General features: G+C 38.4%; 1 protein-coding gene across 6 annotated transcripts in view; it reads left to right on the top strand.

The window, feature by feature from the left end:
- LOC109085915 (engulfment and cell motility protein 1) overlaps window positions 1-23,581 on the top strand; it is a 76,208-nt gene that overhangs the window by 39,839 nt on the left and 12,788 nt on the right. For 5 of the 6 annotated variants that reach the window (XM_042776917.1, XM_042776914.1, XM_019100400.2 and 2 more), the window contains 6 exons: window positions 66-116; window positions 441-563; window positions 852-980; window positions 3,194-3,298; window positions 5,508-5,616; window positions 18,220-18,356. In XM_042776917.1, coding sequence (XP_042632851.1) covers window positions 66-116; window positions 441-563; window positions 852-980; window positions 3,194-3,298; window positions 5,508-5,616; window positions 18,220-18,356 — 654 coding nt within the window. Of the gene's footprint in view, window positions 1-65; window positions 117-440; window positions 564-851; window positions 981-3,193; window positions 3,299-5,507; window positions 5,617-18,219; window positions 18,357-21,190; window positions 21,427-23,581 lie in introns of those variants that run through there. The other variant, XM_019100402.2, reaches the window with a different exon arrangement.

The raw sequence follows: 23,581 nt of genomic DNA, 5'->3' as shown, positions 1-23,581 counted from the left end.
GAACGTGTGTGTATGTATAAAAGTGTGTGAGAACTAAGGTGACTCAATGTTTTGTTTGATTGTAGGAGATGGCTCACATTCTCGCACAGAAGCAGCTGCGCTCAATCATCCTCAGTGTAAGTGCACAGTATGCATATTACGAAAATAGTACGAGTAGTATGGCCAGTTTGCCAGTCTGAACATAAACATCGCTCTCTGGTATTGCTTTCCTGTAAATGATGCAGAAAATATAATTTTCTTCAAGGCCTGGGCAACTTCTTAGTAGTACTAGTAGTGGTATTGTTATTATTTGCATAGCTTCTTTCACACATAAAGTGCAGATCAAAGTACTTCACAGGTCTGAATATAAAACAAAAGTGATGTTTTAGTTAATACTGTATCACCACAGCAGTGCAATATTCTCCATCTGTCTAAAATTCGCTTTCTCTCTTGTTTGTCAGAATGTGATCAGGAGTAACAAACCCATAAATGATGAAATGGCCCACCAGTTATATGTGCTACAAGTTTTGACCTTTAACCTTTTGGAGGACCGCATGATGACAAAGATGGATCCTCAAGACCAGGTGAACCTCTGTCTATAACTGTAATAACCGTTCAGTGATAAAGTTCAGTCCTGCTTATTATACAGAAATGAATGGACATTAAATATTTGTTTTGGTTTAATTATTTTTTTATTTTGACAACGAAAGTGTGATATGAGGAATATGTAGCTATGTAGGAAATTAGTTGCTTGGGAGAATGGGCTATTGTTTAGTAGCCATTATGTAATTATATTTGATGGCAGAATGTTGTGATTGAGAGACCAGAATCAAACTGTGTATTAATAAGGATTCATACCTGTGTTTGTACAGGCTCAGAGGGACATCATCTTCGAGCTGCGTAGGATCGCTTTTGACGTTGAGTGTGAGTCCAACAACAGCGGCAGCATTGAGAAGCGCAAGTCCATGTACACCAGAGACTACAAAAAGCTGGGCTTCATCGTAAGTTGAAGACATTGTAATACTTTTTGTTAGCTTTAAATTGTCTGGAACAAACAAAAAATGTTATACATATATAACAATCTCAATTAAATAGCTGTTTGAGGAAATTCATAAACAATGACCCGAAATTGTTTATGACGCATTTATTTATTTAGCTTAAGCAGTTTGTCCCCAAATGATGTCACTATCATTGTGTAGTTCAAAGCATTGTCTGAATCCCTTGAAGCTCGGCTGAGTTCAGAACATTCAGAGCTCTTTGATCAAATTTGTTTGACACATTTCACTTTAAGAGAATATCCGGCAGACTCTCCTTTGCACATCAGAGCAGGTCACCTCGTCAGACATGCCCAGATGGCATGCCAATCTGTCATATTTTGACACTATATTTTTTTCATGTGAAATTGTCAGTCAGGTTTCAAGCAGTGACATCAAGTACTGGGCAATAAGGATTAAATATATATGCTATTTGATTTTTATTTTGTTATAAAAAAAAATTTAATCATTATTATTTAGTTTTTGCTAGTTTTCTATATAACTTTTCACTCAAACTCCTGCAGTGTAAACACCGATTAAACACACACACACACACACACACACACACACACACACACACACACACACACACACACACACACACACACACACACACACGTTTTCCCATGCCACCAATGTCAAATGACAGGTAGCTCTGAGGGTCAAGACACCATTTTCACAGCATTTTAGGAGAAGTGTGGAGTTTGTTTGTCCCTGTGATTTGCTGTTAGGGAGCTGTGCAGAATGTGTTAAGACAGCAGTGTTGCTAATGAGGGCTGCGTTCCAACTCTCTCAGGCCATTGTCACATTGATGGATGTGAAATTGGTCTCCAGTTGCCTCACCACAGACGTGTTTTTAAGTACTGTGCTCTACCAGTGGACTCTGGAGGTGTTCAGAATGGAATATTAGTGTTTTGCATACTCTGTACTGTTCAGTGTATATTGTGTACTACAGAATGTTCTATGTAATATACTGTATATGCACAATAGCTCAAAAGATTGGAGCCAGTAAAATATTACAGAAGATTTCGGAATTTTGAGAATATTAAGAAATATTACGGGTTCTGCAAAAATATTAAGCAGTACAACCGTTTTCAACATTGATAATAATAAAAAAGGTTTCTTGAGCATCAAATCAGAATATTAGAATGATTTCTGAAGGATCATGTGACACTGAAGACTGGAGTAATGATGCTGAAAATTCAGCTTTGCCATCACAGGACTAAATTACATAAAAACAACATTAAAAAAAATCTTTATTTTAAATTGTAATAATATTTTACACTATCACTGTTATGGTTTATTACACTTTTGAACAATAGTTAATGTTAATATTTTATATTGACACCCCTGGTCTCTTAATGCTGTCAATGTACAGAAAGCAGCAGTGTTCAAAATACTTCTTTTTTTTTGTTCCATGGGAAAAAAGAAAGTGATGTGGTTTCGGAATAACATAAAGTTTAGGACTGTAAATGGTGATTTTGGAATTAACTACTCATTTAGCTTCATTTAACATGCTGTTAACTAAACATTTAAGAAGAGGTCCCCAAAATACATGGGTATTACTTCTGGTCCTTTCGTTACATACAGTTTGAAAAATTAAAGATCAAGTTGAGCGCATTGCATTGTGGGATACATAATTCAGCACAGCTCTGGTTACATGCTGGTTATTTGCTTCATGCATGCAAAAACTGGCATCCTTTGCACAGTATATGCATTCCAAACTGCAAATGTACAAAGTTAATATGCCCTTCCAAACATACCCTCTGGCTCTGTTTCTCTCTTTTTGTTTCATTGTCTCGTAATAAACCATTTTTTTTACCCCAGACTCACCCGGGTCCATCCGAAGTCAAGAACTTTCAAACACAGTGTAGTTGGCAACTCTAAATCCAGTCAGACAGCCACAGAGCCCTCATCCTCAAAGGCAACCATCTCACATTTTCTGAAAAGCACAGATTATTTTGAAGTAGACGGTCGAGTAAAGGGAGCCAATATCACAGTCCTAGCATTTGCAGAAAGCTTGCTGTGTCTGTTTCTAAAGCACGGACTCTTTTGGCAGTATGTGCAATGTAACCAATTTGAAAATAGTCTTATTTCTACTTAGCTATTGAGAGTGCAATACGAGACTCTTGCTCTGATTATAATAGAGTCACTTCTTGTCTTATTGTGTGTTTGTATAGAATCACGTGAATCCTGCGGTGGACTTCACTCAGATTCCTCCTGGGATGCTGGCTCTGGACAACATGCTGTATTTCGCCAGGCACCATCAGGACGCTTATATCAGGGTAAGACATGCTCACATTACGTGGGTGTGGAAATGAGAAAATTATTTTTTATTTATAATCTCTTTTATTTATAGTCTGACAAGTGCTCATTTAACACCTCTAAAGCCAAGTGTTACCTCACCGCTGAAGTCATGCTTTTACATTAAGATGAGCTGCATTAAAGATGACATGAAATGAAATTCACCCTCATCTGTTTTGTCAAAGCATGTTATAGATTGAATATATTTTACAGTTTGTGTGAAAGTGCTAGAGTAGAGTGAATCTTAATGGTAGATCTGATTTTGTGTCTGGTTTCTCTGCTGTTATTGCTTAAAAAAACACTTTTTTACTTAGTCTCCTCCAAAATGCATCATCTAGCCCTCTATTCTTACTCATAGACTCAGTAAGGAAAGTGAAGTGGTGTTGAATGAGGACATTTCTTGTCTCCTCACGTAACTCTTTAACTGTACTATTTCACTTCACTGCCCTCCACAGCTGTGTTCTGTGACTCTTCAGGTCATCGCTGCTCTTAAGCGATGCCCTGATAAACACTCAAATACACTCAGTTATATGTATATATAAGACACTTTTTTTGGGGTACTCCCTCACCACAGGGTCCAGGACAACAACCCCATCTAACCTGAAATGCAGCTTACAACCCTGTTCGGTGTTAATTTTGTTATTTCTAGCAATAAATAGTAAATAAACATAAAAATTAAAGAGACTGTTCACCTAAAAATGAAAATCATTTACTCACCCTTATGTCATTCCAAACCTGTCATTCCAGTCACTTTATTTCTTCTGCCAAACTCAAGAGATGTTTTAAAGAATGTTTTTGTCCGTACCAATTAAAGTCAATGGGGTCCAAACCAACATTCTTCAAAATATTTGTTGTGTTCTGCAGACAGATTAATTTTTGGATGGATATGCTTTGATATGGTGGTGATAGGGGTCCAGGTTTCACAGCCATACAAAAGAGCAGACAGGCAGATTGCTTTGTACACTCTGATCTTGATTGACAAGGCCAAGTTGCATTTTAGAAAAACCCGGTGCATCAGGCGACCAAAGGAGGAAGAGGCTTGTTTAATTCACTGTTGAATTTGTAAGATAGATCATAGCTAGAAGTGAGAATACTGCCCAGATACGTAAATTGTTCAGCTTCATTGATTTTGTAGCCGAGAACGAAGAAAGGCTGAGAGGGCACAGCCGACTTGGAAGAGAGACTTGACCTCTGTTTCCTTGGTATTAACAATTAGCCCTGCGTGGCAATATGTAGCGCCAAGGATATTGAGGTTTTGCTGCATACCAGTAGCATTTGGTTAGTGGCTGACAAAAGCAGCATCATCCGCATACTGGAGTTCAAACTGATGATGTTGTGACATTTGACTGAGATCTCAGAAGACTGGGGTTAAAGATGCTGCCATTAAGACGATAGTTAAACTGGATACCGTTATCCCTGGAGATGCCGTTGCAAAACAGCAATGTCACAGCTGCCAGAAAAAAATTGAAAGATGACGGGTGTCAGTACACACTCTTATTTGAGACCAACAATGACATAAAAGGGCTCTGACTCAAGACCATCAGAGATGACTCTGACCAACATACCGTCATGAAATCCACGCAAAACTGACCCCAAATGAGGAGGGCAGCCAAATTTAACATGCTGTTAACTAAAGATTTAAGAAAAGGTTCTTTCGTCATAAACAGTATGAAAAATTAAAGATCAAATGCATTGCATTGTGGGCTTAAGAATTCAGCACAGCTCTGGTTACATGCTGGTTATTTTGAATAACTATGAAAGAATGAGTTACAAGATTGTAAGTACCTGGGGTTGCAAATTTAGAAAATTAAGCTACTCAGTAGATAATAGCCTTGTGGTTATGGATGAATGGGAATTTTCCATGAATTAAATAGTTTTGGATCATCTTCTATTAACTTAAATGGGAGTGAATAAAAAAATGATGACTAAAATTAGAGTGCAGTTATTTACTTTTTTCTGTCATTAAGTAGAAAAATCCAAGTTTATTTCTTGGGTGGCACAGTCAAACAAAATGTTGCGTATTTTTTGAAATAGGGCAAAATCATGTAGTAACTGGGTTACACACCAAATTTAAGTAGTTAATGTACTGTAAAGTAGTTTTTTTTCTCCAAAGCATTTTGCTTAAATAGATTTAATTCTATTAAATGGACACATTTAGTTAACACATTTCATTCTGTCTGTATATTACAGATTGTACTGGAGAACAGCAGTCGTGAGGATAAACATGAATGTCCATTTGGGCGCAGTAGTATCGAACTGACGAAGATGCTGTGTGAAATTCTCAAAGTGGGAGAACTTCGTAAGTGTCATCATTTTAAAACTTGATCTTTTATGTCTCCATTGAGTTTCGTTATTGCAAGAATCGTTTTTGGCTTTCTTCCACACATGTTGAGAGTAAACAGTTGCCAGCAGTGAAGATAAAAGGCAACATTACACTTTATAATTGCAGAGTTCATAAATTAATGAAGTAAAGAGTCTAATGTTTGCCCTCTTCCACCTCTGCAGTGTCTGAGCTTTTACAACCTGCTTTTATGTCTCAAGTTGAGGCTGCAAAACAACCAACGTTGTCTGACTTGAGTTAATGTATGAGGATTGAGACTAGTCTGACTCAAATTCAAGGCAGAATGCTTCGTTAGGTTGTTTCGACCTTGCACATAGGGGAAAGAGTAATGGAAAGTGGCAGAGAGAGACAGAGATGATGCATAGAGGTGAGCAGGACAGAGAGGTGTGGGATAAATCTCGACGGGCGGCACTGTGAGGTGTTATGTGTGACTGTGAAAGCACAATGACTCATGGATGACCATTGAGTTACAGTAGAAACATTTATAGCTAGATTTTCTTTATGAAGAAAAAAGTGCAGAACTTTGTTGTAGGTGGTTTCCATAGATATGTGCACATAGATGCCATATTTACTGCTTTAGACACGTCAATGCTTTCGCCAACTTGGAATAGTTAACATGTTGACACTCACAGTAAACATCAATGAGATTTCCAAGATCCCACACCATTACACAGCCTCTGGTTGTAAAAACTGCGATTTAAGTTCCCGAAGAAATGGAATGAACTTTCACAGAATGTGTTGGTTTGTGTTTTAATATGTATTAACTCATGTTACATGTTTTTTTAAAATATGGATTAACTTTTTTAAATAGTGTCAGGTAATGGCTTCATTTTGTTGTATTGTGTTAGTTTAGCGAAAATAATTTGCTGAAGGTGTTGATATATGCATACTACAGTTGCAGCAGACACACATTCAACTTCCTCTCAATTGGATCATGGATCAGCTCTCGGCATGCAAGTGCAGCTCCTATCTTTTTGAATGGGGAAACCTCAAATTCTCCAAAACTGTTCATCAATCTTACGATTAAATTTCATATTTGAAATCACCAGTGAAATCTGACAGTCTGACAACAACTGCCTCTTGAATGTTGTTTCTTATGCCCCAGTAGCGTTTAAAAAAAGCTTATTTTTCAGGAAACACCAGCCAATGCACATGTGCAGTCCCAGCGCGCATCTCAGAATGCTGACTTTTTCTATAGTAACCAGGGCTTCGAACGGCAGTTGTAGTGACGTGATGACTTTATCAACTGGGAATTGGCTCTTTTACTGAGAAGGCAGGACTATTCCACAATATTGCGTTTTACACTTTCTCCTATTCATAAGTAATAGGAGTGCACTGTCTTTAGTATATCTAAAGTCTTTGGTATGACTATGTGGTTGCTAGGGTGTTCTAGGTGTACTATCTAGGTGACTAGGTACTGTCAAAGAGCCCTTTTCGATGATTCTTTGGCTCGTTGCATAAACAGCTTAGACTAGTCTTAAAAAGTTAGTTTTCAATTTTTTTTTTCTTCATAACTGGTCATAACTTCTTAAAGTCAGTCACAAAAAGGTAGATTGGTCTAATTTGAATCTGAAATGTAAGACTGATTACCCCTTGCCTAACTGCTAGTTGGTCACGCTAGTTTTGAAGTTGTAACTAGTTCTTAAGACAAAGACATAACATAGTGGCTATGTTTATGCAACTGCTCGTCTACTCACTATAAATAAATTAAATGTAAGTCTGTTGGATGTTTTTTTTTGTCCATTTTTATCCGTTTTATCATTCAAACTGCATGGTATTATTCATGTCCAGTGCATTACTAGTCTACTCACTATAAAGAAATTAATCTTCTAGTCATATACTGTTTTAGATAAGAGTTTCTGCTTATCCATAATCTCTACCTCAGTTTGTGGGCCGGTCTAAGATTCTCCTATCGTACTCTAGAGTGCTGAGGAATCACAAAGAACCAAATCCATTGCTATATTCAGTCACGCACCATTTAATGTGGCACAGTTGGAGTGATTCATCACATTTATTAAGCACAATATTGAGAGAGTATTGAGCAGCCAGCAAAGCATTTTATTGTTTTAAAACTCCATTTGGTATTCTGATTCAAGTTAGCAGAGGAGAGGTTATAAGCACAACCTCACTGACAGCTTTTGGGTGTTATTGAACGGCAAGCATATTCTCAGTGGAAACTGCACCACCATCCTGTCTTCAGAAACTTAATTAAATGAACTTGCTGAGAAAGCTTAAAGTAATTTCTCATTTAAAAGTAAAGTGTGCGTATTAAAGCCTTTTTGCCATTTGGCAGATATTTTTGTTCAAAGTGATTTATAGGGCACTTATGGAGCTTAGTGAGTGTACATACTATATTTGAGTTGACGTGGATGTGAAGGATGTCGAATGGCTTGCTTTAATGTTTGTGAACCTTAAAGGGGTGCATTTAACCAGTATGCTACACTATACACCATACTCTTCATTTGGTATCTTCTGCAAATAGACAGACATGGCCTGGAGATCTCTCAGACTGTGTGTATGCCAGCTTGTGTGCTCACCAGTCCAGGAAGAGCCCTGTCACACCTGTGAAAGCTCTGGAGACCGCAGCACTGTTGCAGATGATTGCTCATTTTATGTTAATTAGAGTTTCCCAACACTTGTTTTAGCTTTTAGGCCATCATTTCACTTTAATTATGCTGATATGGTACCCTGTTGCAGGCAAACAATTCTGGCTGAACCATCTTTCAAAACCCTGTCAATATAACCCTAATGTTGATAGATTTTTATTGGAATATCCCACATCACGTTTAAATATGTTTTATCTAGCCGTGGCACAAGTGTTTCTGTTTGACTGCTACTTCCGTCAGCAGTCATGAATTATTCATCAGGAATCCAGGTGTCCCTGCTTCACCTCTTCTCAGAGAAGTGCTGAAAGTTTTATAGCCATCCATGTTTTTCCTTACAAACGCTTTAATGGAATCTGCGGTGGTCAGGCGCCATGCAGTGGCTTCCTATTTCTGTTTTTAAAAAGGCGTATCTAGTATTTATGAGGAGGATCAAAATGGCTACAGGCAGAAATGTCCTTGCTTATTATTGCACTTTTACCGGGAGAACAGAATGGTGCGTTTCCACCTTATGACTAAACTTACATATTAATGATGGCTCAGTACTGTATTTTTGGCCAGCTACAGAGTTGAAATGATCATGGTGAGCACATGTGCACAGACAAAGAGGTGTCTGTAAAAATATATATATAAAGCATACAATCTTAAAATTTGTGTATTCATCGTGTTTGTGAATAAACATCTTGCGAAGATCCCATTTACATCTAAATCATAAACGTAGCAAAAATGCCTGGTGAATGTTCTTTTAACATATTACAGGGAAAGTTTTAACAACATGTTGTTAAGCAAATGCCCAAAACTATTTTTTTACATTTATTTAAAGCCATTGTGAGCTATATGTGCAATGTAAAACAATAGGTCAAGCCCCAAAACGTTTTTCCTCCAAAAAGTATGTGAGCACTAATAATAATGATTTTTAAATGAACTGTTTACACTATCGTTTAAAAGCTGGCTAAGGTACAGTAGGTTGATGAGATTTTTCTTTAATGTTTCTTAAAGTGTCTTTTGCTCTCTGAGGCTGCGTAATATTCTGAAATATTTGGACAATTTAATATAACTGTTTCCTATTTTAAAATATTTTAAAATTAAATGTATTCCTGTGGTGAAAAGCTGAATGTTTAGCAGCTATTACTCCAGTCTTCAGTCACATGATCCTTCAGAAATCATTCCAACATGCTAATTTGCTGCTCAAGAAACATTTTTTTTTTTTTTTTACGGTAAAAACTGCTTAATATTTTTGTGGAAACTGTGATGCTTTTTTCAGGATTTTATGGTGAATAACACATTTATTTGAAAACTTAATATTTTGTAAAATTATAAATGTCTTTACTGTCACATTTTGTCAATTTAATGCATCTTTAATCCATGCTGAAAAGTAATTAAATTTTTTTTTTTTATAAATAAATAAATCTTACTGAACCCAAACTTTGAACACTTGTGTATATCAAAATTTATATAAATTAAGAGATATTCAGGGAACAATTGTGTAAAAAATGTAAACAATTTAAAACAATCCAGCGGTAGATTGACGGCAAATTCTGGCCTTTTTTTATTATAATTTGTGAAACTATCACAGTGAGCATGTCACAGTCAGATCACCTCAAGGCTCATGGAGTTTGATTTCATTAATAAACCCATGTGCATTAGTGATACTCAGATCCATGCAGACAATACTGTGGGTTAACAGCATCAGGAATAGGCTTGTCTGTAACTGTCCACATTATCTCACACCTCTCGGATGATGTTTTTGACATCCTTGCTGCTCCATCATAAGCTCCCTACTGAGATATGGCACACTTTTAAGACGAGAACATGGTGCCATGCCTGGGCAAGCCTGTATAATGCCTGAGGGATCAACTTTGAGTCTGTGGATGAAACCAGAACGCTCTTCTGTTTGCTCTAGCTGCTACTGAAATGCAGTGGAAAAAAAATACAATGAGTAAAAAGTGCTCCTTTCTGCGTATTGACATGGAGCTCCCACATGTCTTGTTAACAACTGAAGTGTATTTGTTTAGTGGGAAATGTTCTCCTAGGGACATCTTTTGCTTCAGTACTCCCTGAGTCTCTTTTACTCCTCTGTACAGAAGTTAGCAGATGTGGATGTTGGTATTGACAGATTGTACTATTGAAGTACCTCAGTTTTACTTCAGCTGCGCTCTGTAATAAGACCACTCATGGCACAATGCACAAATGCTGACAAAAAATACACACTGTGTGGGCAATTACGTGGAGAGGACGATGGACGCTAGAGAGCCAAGTCGAGTTAAATGGAAATTTACACTGCCTTTGAAGTGATCCCTGCAGCTGATTCAGATTATAAAGTCCCATTAGCAGCACATAGAGGTTCAAAAAGAACCACTTCCACATAGTATTTTGTCTAGTTAAAAACGAGAATAGATAAAGTTGAAAATAGCAGGTTAAAAAGGGGTCTTGAACCATTTTGAGGCTGAGGACCACTATGAGAATAGATGAGCCATATAAGCCCTGTTGTATTGTGTCCTACATTTTAATCCTGGCCTATAATACACATTATTATAGGCCAGGCTTAAAATGCATATCAGTGCCATATCAGTACTATACCAACTTTGATGTTTACATACCTACCTGTTTTGATGTTTACATTGCAAAGCCATTAGAATATCATTGGGATGTGCATTTGATATAATTTTTAATACATGTTAATCTGGAAGGGATCATGAAACTTTTCTTTAGCTTCTTAACGTTTGTTGAAATTAACTTAAAGAGATAACTTTACCCCAAAACTAAGTTATATCATTCTTTTTTTTTTTTTTACCACCATTGCGTTTTTCCAAATCAGAAAGTTATTGTAACAATGAAAGAAAATACATTGGGCCATTTCAGAAAGAAAAAAACATTGGTCCATATTTACTTAATTGTACAGACAAAAACAAAACATACATATATTCAAAATATCATCTTTTGTGCTCCACAGAAGAAATAAAGTATGTTTAAAGTTAACTTTTCCCTGTAGAAGTTAAGCTTAAAGTTAAATCTTGGAGGTGACAATTGGATGGTTAATTTCTGAACACTGTACAAAATCAGACTGCTGGAAGGTCTTTTCAGGATAGAATGAATGGATAAAAAAAAAAGGTGAGACAGCTTCGCCATTGGTGTGGTCAAGTTTTCTCATGCAAAATCGATGAGTGAACAGATGCAGCTGCTGTCAGCATCTCACTCACATTCAAACACACACACTGACACACAAAAGTTCAGGTCCAGTAGAACATCTGCTATGCTTATATTACACAGAAAGATGTGTGATTAAAAGGGGGGTTGCACTGCTCCTTTAAGACCAGTTGTAAAATGGCCTTCTACGTTTTTCGACTTCATTGCCCTCTGGAGATGTCACAGGTGTACTTTGCACATGGCAGTGGCAATGATTATATCATTCTCCCTGTCTTGACGAGTGTTCCTTCTGCATTGAAGAGCCAGGGTGGCATCTATCACTGTAAATTCATCATTTCAACGCAGTTTCTGCCTCAAAGGTGACCTCCCGCAGCTGTCATCTCGCCTTGATGTCTCATTGTTCTCTGTGTGGTGTTTGAATGTCATCCTTTGGGCTTTCAGCCTTGTACTCGCTAGTTTAGTTTGTTATTTTCCTCCCCTAAGATGCATCTGTTTGTCTTCTTTTCTGCCATAATTATCTGTGGCAGATCATCAGGAAATGACATGATCATGTCAGATTTGGAGAGATGTAGGGGTGGCAAATGCATCTGTCAGTGCTACAGTCCTATGACCTTCCCACAGATCAGATTCCCAGTATATGTGAGAAGACTGTTTGTCTTCGTTATAGAGCACCCAGACAAGTCTTTGCAAAGCCTGTACTCTAGCGGATAAGGCTTTCTAGCTCAAGTTGTGAGATCCCAAGTCTCAAAGATGAACCATTGTTCAATCATCAAGCTGCTCATTGTATGAAGTGGCCGCATGTTTCTTCGACAGCAGTGCCTGAAAGACAGTTCAAACCACAAGGTTTGTCCTCTTTGCTGGCCTGCCATGAATGATTCACTTCTGCACTTTGTGGCTTGTCATTTGCTTTGAGGGATCAGCAGATGGACACTCCATTACATTATTTCTCTATAAAAAATCCACGAGTGAATGAAGTTGAATCATTATCATGAACAGTTTGTTGTAGTTAATTTTCCACATGTTGACTCTTGAAAACATTTCACGTCCTGTGTGGATTGCTGTGATAATATTCAAAGAAATTAAATAAAAGTAACACTATGTTGACTTCTAAAGCCACTTCTTAAAGTCAATTGTAAAATCGATTGATTGGCAGTCCTATTATGCAATGAAAACAAGTGTTGAAGGATTTTCATAAAATTCTATACAAAAAAAGCCATGAGAGGAATCAACTTGTTCTGCGTTGAATACTGGTATGATGCTAATTCGCGACGGGCTCATAGAGGTCTGACATGACTGTGCTGATGGATTTAAGGTCAGGCACTGCCCGATCTTGTCTGTTGCATAAACATTGCAACAGGTTTTTAACATTTCTGAGAATCCTTTTGCCAGCCCAACTAACAGGCTGACATGTTGAATTGTATGTCATTTACACTGCAGCTTTGCACTGAGCTGTGGTTGTTAGCCAGAGGGCATAAAGCCTGAGTTAATACACACAGCATGCACATAATATCTCTGCCTCCTCAGTTATGTGTCAGTCATGGGAAACTGACTAAAATGATGTAATTAAGGTATATGATGTAATCGTACTTGTGAATGTGGACATAATGGATAGAAGGAGGTCTAAAATAGCTGCACAAACATTCCCTTGCATTTCAAGGGCTGTTGCACAGCAGATGCAGGATCCCTGGAAAAATTGGATTGAATTCTGACATTTTTGCTAATGCGAACTTTTTGAGCCAATCACCTGAGTTGCAAATGCCATGTGACTAACTTCCAAGCTGCATTAAATAAAAATGTTTAAAGTTGTTAAAATAATAATAAAATATTAAATACATTTTTATTACTCAAAGATGACACAGCTTTTAAATGCATAATTTTAACTGAACTTAGGACTGGTGGTGATGCCAAAGATATTGTTGGTCATTCAGGGTTTCTGTAATAAAAAATAGATAATAGAAAATTATTATTAAAAGATAATACTACTACTAATTCTACTACTATACTAACAATATACAAGTCACTAAGGATTAATGCGCTGCTGGGTTCATGAATATTAATCACGGTGACAGCGCTGCTCGAACTGATTTGCTGAAATCAAAACAGGGATGTTAATAGGTGAGCACCAGCCAATGAGATTGCCATTTGTGTGTTCAGTGAGTTAAAATATATCTGTGCTAAACTTGTAATTATCCTCTAACACACACACAGGCAAGTAAAATTTAAGAATTTATTAGCCAATGAATAATGTTAGACATTATTTAGTCGCCCAGGGTGAAGATTTAGTCGCATATGCGAGTTATTTACTCGCATTGTAAAGGGTTGACAGCTTTGAAGATAAAAGGTCAGGAAGATCTTTGAGGATCCTTTAGTTACAATATCATAGAACATTCTGGTTTAATGAGATTCTGCATTCAGCATGACTGCCAGCTACTCTACTATGGAGTTGCGTCAGACTGTTAAAACGGTCCAAACCTGTGAGCTCAGGGCTTAGGTGCGAACCAAAGTGAAACTGACATTTCATTCCTCAGCAGGCAGGAGCTGATAGTGCTGCCCTCCCATTCAGCACAACCTTGAACTCCTCTGACTTCTGAAGGAGAAGGAAACTATTACAATGAATCAGTTGGAGCCATCTCAAAGGACCAGGGCCTATAACTTGGGTGGTCTGGTGGATTGAGTCTAAGATTGACCGGTCAGATGACGTCACACTAAATGAAAGGCCCATTGCCCTTTCAGTCATCATTCATTATACTGTAAAGTTTCAATTTCTACCTAACCAATGCAATTACTGGCCCTCTGCAGGGCCTTAGACGGTATGCTGAAGCTTCAGTTCCCCTAAGTGAGAAAGTCAAGCAGTGGTTCTCATTCAAAGCAACGATTTCACTCGAGTAGTGTTTGTTTTAAAGTGGCATAGCTGACACACAGACAGGTGCGTGCCACCACAGGGCCTCAGGGTGAAAGCCTGAGTTTCATTTTCACCTTGACTGCTGCTGTTTATGAACACAATAATGGCACCTTTAGTTTTTAAAGCGCTCTCCCAGACTTTAATTTCCCACGCAGCCATTCTGATTTTTTTTATAAAACACTAATCTCGCATCATCACAGAGCTCTCTGAGTCAAGATGAAGAGAAAGTCTCTCGCTTATTATTCATATGAGGGTAATCAGCTAACACCTCATCCATCTATATGCAGTCTCTATGTTGCTCTTATGTAACATTTTATGTACTCGTAAGTGTAGTGAAAGGCTAGTAGGAGTCCACCAGACCCTCCAAGTCCCAGGCCAGTATCATACCCCTAAAGACTCAGACCAAGACTAGACCCCTTGAGACCTGTCGGTCCAAGAACCATTTTAATGAATTTAAAAAGAGAAATGTTGAATTTATTGACTGTAAAATGAGACCCAGATCCATTTACATGTATTCATTTAGCAGACAATTTTATTCAAAGTTCTCCTCTGGCCAGACGAAACCAGTATGGTGTGGTTTAATTCCAGGCTACAGTGCAAGTCAGATTGAGCAGAGGACTCATCTGGTTTTCTGAATGTAGAAGTACTTTCCCTCCATGCAATACTATATACCTCTAGTTCTGTTTTCTTCCAGCTGCACTCCATTTTCCGGGCTCCTCTCTTTAGTGCGCGAGTGTGCCCATTATACCACGGTGTCGGACTGTTTTCCTTAATCTTCTTTAAGCGTAAAGGAGCAACAGCATCAAAAGGTCAAAAGTTTCTGTTACACCATCAAGTTTTTTTTCTGAGATATAGCATATGCATATGAATCTATACATAAACAGATTATACACAAAACAAAACAATGATCTAAAAAGTGATGGTTCTACCATATTTGTAACAAGGAGTTGAATTTGCTGCTTTAGCTATATGGAGTATACACAAGACTAGATAATGATCTGAGATATCATCAGAATTTCAATGACATCATGTGATATCATAGTATTAAATCTATAGTAAGGTTATAGCCCCGTTCACATATACAGTCTTTTCTAGTAAATTACCATTAAGAGATCATGTGTGAACAGGATCTTTTCAAAAATACTGGTAATGCGCTCTGTGTGAACGCAGAACGAGATTACCGGTATGGGCACATACGAGCTCAGAACACACTAATGTAAGATGTATACTTTGGGCCAATCATAACATTGTGACGCAGATAATGCATTTACTCTGTGCTGTTTACGGAAGTGAAAGAAATGCCTTAAGTTGTCTAATACGATGTCTCTGGTCCAAAAGCAGCTGCATGAATGTGAAAATTTGACACAAAAGTGAAAACATCAACAAAAACACTGAACCCATATACCCCTCCATGTTTACAAACACAACATCGGGAGGAGCAGCAGTTTTTGGAGGTCATTTCCAGTTAATGCTGTCACAGAATTTACCGGTATTTTGAAATTGAAGTGTGAATGGCGCTTTACCGGAAAAAAGATGGAACGTCCTTGCCTGTGTGAACTGCATTTTTGTGTTTACCGGTTAAGTCTAGGGCTGCCCCCTAATAGTTGACTAACCTTTAGTCGATGAGAAAAGGCTTTGTCGACCAAAATTTTATTAGTTGCTTAGTCACAGAAAAAAAAAATACACAAGAAGTGGTGAGGTCACGCAGTCCGTGACGGACAGATAATTAACGGCTGGATTTTGTGAAATACAGTGCATCCAAATGCTAGCCTATCATTCATCGACCTTAAATATGGCTTATCATCTGAAAGATGTAAGTAGTAGCAACTTTACATGGCTACTCAATCTAATGTTAACCTAGAAAAATGTGCGCTATTCAAGTGTCTGTGCAGAGTGTGAAAGCTGAACAGTAGCTTAAAATACTCTGTCAGTTTGGTCATACGGATAAGAGTAATACTTCTTTCGAATCTGTAAAGCCTCTACGTTTATTTGTTTGCACTCACTATGAAAACAAAAAATTGCGGTTTTGTAAAATAATGAAAGCAAACAGGATGCGCTTTCTGCCATCTCAGTTTCTGTGAACTTGAGCGCGGAACTCTGTTTATACTTGCCTTACAGACAAGGAAAGTATATCTGTAGAGAGTGAAATTACTACTTTCAAATTAAACAATTTAAATTTGAAAAACAAATATTCTCCATTTCTGTAATCTTATGAAACTTGCATGCAAGCGCCTCCACTACTGTGTCTCCGATTCATCCTTTAAGCCAAAGTCACAGAAAACACTAGTTTATCAATAGATAAATGCAGTTTAACCTTACTGTTTTTCCCTGACACGTTCATTATCATTACTTCTGCCAGGGTGCCGTGGCAAGCTTTATGCATGCGCTTGAGCGCTTTAGGCAATTAAAGGCTCATTAGCATGATTTAAATGGTTTATTAATAAACGTGCGATTACTCGACTAATGCTTAAAATGAACGACTACTAGTCGACCAGAAAAATCTTTAGTCGAGGGCAGCCATAATCTGCAGCCAGCACTAACTCGGATAGAAAATCTGCAAATTCTTTGATAAAGTCTGTATAGTGCCCTGGTGGCCTGTATACAGTAGCCAGCACAAACGTCAGTTAGGATTTATCATTACCACTTATTACACTAGATAAAGTTTTATATGAAGCATCATAAAGGCCTTGACAGGAAGCCGACATTAAAAAACTAGTGGCAAAGAAAGCCAACTAAGGTGTGGGGTGCTTGAACAGACCTCAAAAACTACAACCAATGGCCAACTAGCATGTAATTTCTGCACATGTCTGCATGAAAGACAAAGGAACTCTCCATACCAGCAGATGGCAGTAGTCTGGATTCATCATTTAAAAAAATAGAAATCATTAGAGCTAGGACTGCAGATAAAAAAAGTAAACAAAGCATCACTTGCTGACCATTTTCATGTCTGTCTTGATCGTGATACATGGGTTCATAATATACTTTCAAGTTGCTAATGGCATTGGCATTGTCAGTCCTGGGTCTTGATATATGTGATGGCATTTGTCTTTTTTGTTGTTGTTGTTGTTGTTGTTGTTGTTATCAAGCACTGATTCACTAAGTTGAACAGCTGAACATGCTCAATTATCCAAACACCATCAACAGTGGTCCGACTTATGGACAGGACACCCCTCAAAAACTAGGCTTACAGACTTTCAACAACAGCCCATTTTAAAACACAGACCAGACCAAGATGTAATGAAGAAAGAAAGAAATCCAAAATAAAGACAAAAAGAGTTTCTGTAGTCACAAGTTTAATTTAACACAAACTAGTACAGCATGATGTTAGTCATTTTTTCGTGGGGAGCAGAAGAGGTTCCTGAGAATGTCAGAAGGTATGATTTTTTTTTTTTCTTTTTCTTTTCTTGAATTTCTGAATTAAGAGCAGTGACTGCATGGCAGGGGACTGAATTGAAAAAGAAAACAGCTATAAAAATGCCATTTTTAACCAACTGTTCACATTCACTTCAAATGTGTAGGTGTCCTGAGAGCCAAGAGCGTGCTTCTCTTGCTTGTGAATAATTGTCTGCTCTGCCAAGAGGCTTTTTCAGAGAGATGCATCGTGAGGTAGCACAATTCGTTCCCAGCCATATCTGATGTGTCCATGCATGAGAAGCCCACGTGAGGGCTGAAGCTGGCAAAGAAAGCAGACATTTGAGCCTCCTTAAAAGTTCATGCTCAAAGTCCCTGTTGGAGATCCAGAATTTCTCTTGAGACTCCAGTGCCGATCAGCATTAATATAGGGTGTATTTTTGTCATGAGATATGGATATTGCTGCTTTACCTAATAAATCAACTTTCTTCAGGTGGATTGGGGTGCAACATTTGACAATAAAAACACTCACTTTGTCTCCTTTGTTTTTTTTCACAGCCAGTGAAAACTGTCATGACTTCCACCCCATGTTTTTCACCCACGACCGCTCATTTGAGGAGTTCTTTTGCATCTGTATCCAGCTTCTCAACAAAACGTGGAAAGAGATGCGAGCCACTTCTGAAGACTTTAACAAGGTGAGCATAACCCTTTTGATTGTGACCCTGTACCTTGGTCTAAATCTACATCCATCATCATTTTTTTTCTATTTCTCTTGAGTGTTCATTCTCTCATCTTCCCCTCAAATCTTTCTGGTCAGCTAATATGGATTTTGACTGGCCGATGCTAGGGTTGTCATGATACCAAAATTTCAGCCGTCAGTATCAGTATCAGTAAAATTTGATGCCAGTTTCGGTACCATAACGATATCTAGTATGCTAATGAACACAGCGCTTTAATTTGATATTTATATTAAAATTTCACAGTTTTAAAAATAAATGACATTAAAACCATTGGATGTATTTTTCTGGTAATATTTATTAACAAAAACATCAAGATTTTTAATGTAAGCCAATAAGGATTTGGAGTAAATGTGGGTTCTGGCACCCCTGATCTGTAGATGTTATTGTGTCTTTCAGCTGTGTCTGTTGTTGTTTTTTGTCAAGTCCTCCATTCTGTGTTATGTATGCTTCACTGTCACTATACAGTATTTTGTCTGTATCATTGTTTAATTTTAACAACACAGTAGACAGTGCACATTTCACTGTTCACATGAAATTTAAATGAAAATGAAGAATTACGGGAATTGAAAAAATTGAAAATGTTCCACTCCATGTGCAATGGCAGGTCTGTCGATAGATTTTGAAGTATTTTATTGGCCAATCAAGCTCAGTTATTAGACAATAATCACTACTTCACACTACTGTGAAATGCAGGACTCGCTGAAGTTAGTCATTTGCTGGTGAAAATGATAGTTTCAGGCTCTTGGCAGAACTCTTTTCTGGTAAAAGAGGCGGTTGAGATTTGCTAGGCTGTTTGTGTAATTATGATAATCACACAGCAAACTTGTTCCCTTGTTGTAGCAAAGGGATAAAATACCGTCTCGTGTAAAGCTGTATATTTGAGCTTAATTAAGATTCATGGACATGAAAACTCATTTTTAAAATATCTCCCTGGAGCATGTCTCTCTGGACACTGTGATTAATTTCATCATCCTTTGTTTTCTCACATGAGCAGCACATCTGAGAAAAACCTGCTCACTTTTGCCCCTTGTCTATATTCCTACCTCAATATAAATAGGCTTTCTGAATATAGAGATAAAACTGCTGTTTAATCTGGTGATCAGAACTACCACTGCTTTCTTTCTGACAGTTGAAGAGGAGATGGTAAAATGCACTAATCAAAACTGTAGTCCTATCAAGCTCTTGTTTCATGTAACGATTTGTACATTAGTGGTGTGTGAATTTTTTTTTTTGCCACTTTTCCTTTGGAGCAATGTGCAAATTTGTGATAATACAAAGAAATGGATCTCTAAATAATCCACATAATCATAAATTCTGACATGCATGGAGTAATAAGACCATCACATATCAATGGAACGTCATCAGTAGAACGACTCTACGTAGTTCCTTTAGTCATGGCAGGAGTTGAGTGCTCAATCCCTTTTCTCCTCAGAGAAAAAAATAGTGCAACACCTAAGTCTCGACATCCATGGGTTGTGTTTACTTGTTGTGTGTGTGCACTGGACACAATCCTGATGGAAGAAGATTGGACCTACCTCTCCACCCAACTTTTAATTTTAAGAGACAGTTGTTAATTACATGTTGCTCTTGTATCCTTCCAGAATAAATAATTAACTCTTTAAGTCTTTAATGCTATAGAATACTCACTTCTAATAAAGAAGGATAAACTTTATAATACCTCATCGCTCCAGTTTCTATAATCATATATAATGATTCCAGCAAGTTTTCTCAGAGGAGGCAAGTACAGCAGTGCTTTCCCCTAAAAAACTGTAGAAGGCAGCATCTTTTTTTGCCTCCCTTGAATCATTGTTGTTGAGCTCTTAAAGCATGACTTGAAGCCAGTTTAATATTTGCTTTTATTTTGTTATATAATTGTTTTTTTTTTATATATATGCATATGTATTAAGTGAAAAGTAATGTACAGAGAAAATATAATTTTATATAAGGTATAATGTAATGTGTGTGTATGTGTGTATACACACACACACACATATGTAACTGACTGTGGGTTCCTGGCACCCCTGTTCTGTAGATGCTATTGTGTCTTTCAGCAGTGTCTGAAATGCAAGTTGTTTACTTTTGTCAAGTCCTTCATTTTGTGCTTTTGTCTTGGTGTGTCCAGTCAGACACGAGTTAAAATAATTATGAGGCTTCGCTTTCACCATACAGCATTGATGGACCTCCACCCATGACTGCACCTCAGCATCCTCTGCCTCTTCTCACACACACTCGCATCAAATTTTTTTTACACACATGCTATTTTTCTCCTCCCCCACTGTCTCTCTCTATCTCTTTGTGATAGGCCTGTCACATATTGTAAATATTGTCTGTCCATCTCTGTGTGTGTGTGAGGTGTGGAGATGAGAAGCGGGAGGCTCTAGCCAATGCTCCTGGGGCAAAAAGAAAAAAACTGACAGGCATTGGTTTGCCTGTTTCCATGGCAACCACATTCCTCCCGCTTCGCTACGATGACATAGAACAGCTATTGTGTGCGTGTGTGTTTTGGTTCATAAACAGCTGTCTTCTCCATCCAATCAGCTCTGACGAAGGCAGCTACGACACCTGACTTAAAATGGCCACTTCGGTGCATCCAAGCGCAGTAGTAGTGATGTAGTGACTCTGTTTAAGCTAGCACAACCCCACCCCTCCCCCTTCCAATCTTTCCCTCCTCAGTCTCCCTCCCTTGTATACAAACCACGTGATTCATATTGCCGGAATGCCATTGGCTGAAGCTACTGTGGCTTCTGGCCAATCAGGCTTAAGCGCTGAAATGGACATAAACTGAGCTGCTTGGAGATGCTTTCAGAGTTTAGAGTGCTGATGGGCATGAACGGACAGACGAAAGCAACCCTTGGCTAAAGGGGTCTATTTGGTCTGTGTTCATTTGCACACACACAAAACAACCAGGAAACCATCTACTGGCACTGTTTCCCATCGTCCCTGCATCTGGTCAGGGTTATTCTCTGCTACACTGGGTTGGACCAACGTGGAGCCGCGCTCCCAAACATGGAGGTGACAATGGCATGTGAGTACTGCTGAAGAGATCTTGTCAGGTGCATGGAGGAAAAACTGGTATAGACTGAACGAAGAGGCATTTGCAAATTTGCCTGGATGTTGACTGGAAACGAGACATGAAACAGACGCACAGATGGGGCAGGCTTTGTGTGAAGCTGCTCGTAGTAATCAGGTTAGAGACAGATTTCAGCTAGCGATTAAAGAGGAAGCGATCCAGAGTGAGAGATCGAACCTACGCTCTCCTCCGTCGCCCAGCCCCTCCTTGGGTACTTATTATGAATGAGCGCTTTAATATGTTGTTTCTCCATTAGTTCTTTCTCCGTTGTAAATTGACTTCCAGGCGCTCTCGTTTCTGTGTGGCTGTTAATTAAGTTTGCATTATTTCTGCATGCATCCCACGTGTAGGAAGATCAACACTGTCTGTTTGGCATTTTTTGTTACTGTTTTTACAGGGAAAGCTTGTATTGAGGTTAATCTCTTTTGTATACGACATTGTCCTTTGTGAATTCTTTGTTGGTTCAGTGTTCACAGGATGGGCCTTTTGTGAATGATTAAAGAGTAAATAAATATCACCCCACACTTTTGAATTCTGTGATGGGCTGTCAGCTAGCACCTAATGTTGACTGATTACGGTAATATCGCAGGTAGCATTTTTTTTTTCAAAGCATAAATCTCATAAAGTGAATGATGTTTCGAGGTTTTGTTTGGTCGTGCTCAGCATCCGCACCCAAGCCTCCGCACCCTAATTCCCTACTTCCCCTTGCAAAGCAAGATTTTTAAAATAGATTTTTCTTTGTTTTCCCCCATCCTTTCTTTCCTTCCTTCCTCTTCTTTCTATATTCCCTTTCTTTCCTCCTTTATGTCTTTTCCACATCTTCTCTTCCATTCACCCATTCTTCCTGTCCTTCTTCCTTCCCCTTTTCCATTCTATCTTCATTACTTCCTTCACTTCTTTTCCCTTCCTTTCCTAGTTCCTTTTGTTTCCTGTCTTCTCTTCCCTTCTTACATCTATTCTTCCTATCCTTCTTCATTCCATCCTATTCTTCTGTATTTCTTTCCTTTCTTGTCTTCTCTTCCCTTCTTATATTCATTCTTCCTATCCTTCATTTAATCCTTTCCTTTCTCTTATATTCATTCTTCCAATCCCCCATCCAATCCAATCCTATCCAAGCCGAGCCGAGTCTATCCTTCAGTTCCTTCTCTCTTTGTGTTTTTTTTCTTTTCACACACACATAAAAAACCAGTGCTACTCTATGCTATGAGCTGAGCACACACACACACACACCACCAACACACACACCACAGTGCTACTCTATGCTATGAGCTGAGTCTCCTGAGACCTGAGGTGACTTTAAATCACACACACACATAAAAAACCAGTGCTACTCTATGCTATGAGCTGAGTCTCCTGAGACCTGAGGTGACTTTAATGCATTGCACGCTTTCAGCATGCTTCATGCTGGCCCTTGGTGAAAGAGTTGAGTGCCACCTGCTGTAGAGTTTTCCAGGACCTGGCAAATTTTTTGGATGCTTTTCAAAAACCTGTTATGAAATGTTTACTTGCCAGAGAGCATTTGTGTCTAGACTGTGGCTATGCCTATGTTTGCACAAGTGGCTTTCTCTGTGGTCATTCTCTATACTGTTATAACTACTGGAGGCTTCACACTTAAGATGCACCCTAAAACACTGTGCATTCTGTAAGAATGTATTACTATTTTAAAAAGGCACCGTAAGAAGATCAGTTTCAGGCAGAGGAAAGGAGAAATGGAGCGCTCCGAGGAGTCTGACAGATGTCATCACTCTACAGATGACTGCAGGTTGTATGGTCAAGCACAGATACTCAATTTCCTGTTACATCAGTAGGTGCCAGGCCATGCCTCCAACACCTCAGCAAGCATCCAGCAACCTGCTCCACAACCTTATGTATCCCTGGCTAGGTCAGAAAGAGTGGAAGAGATGCGATGGACCCTCCTGCTTTTGGTTTCACATTAAATTTGCTACATCTTTTAAGTTTCGTCTCTGAGCAGAGTCTAAACATATCATCCCATTGCGCTTAAGACTTCAGGCCTCTCTCTTTGCATGCATATGCATACACAGGTGTTTTATCCTTGTCTACTCTACTTGTTATTCATAAGCTTACCCCCAGCATTTATGAAAAAAAGACT

This window comes from Cyprinus carpio, chromosome A19 (assembly GCF_018340385.1).
Source record: "Cyprinus carpio isolate SPL01 chromosome A19, ASM1834038v1, whole genome shotgun sequence".
NCBI lineage: Eukaryota > Metazoa > Chordata > Actinopteri > Cypriniformes > Cyprinidae > Cyprinus > Cyprinus carpio.
This window is presented reverse-complemented; position numbering and strand designations above follow the sequence as displayed.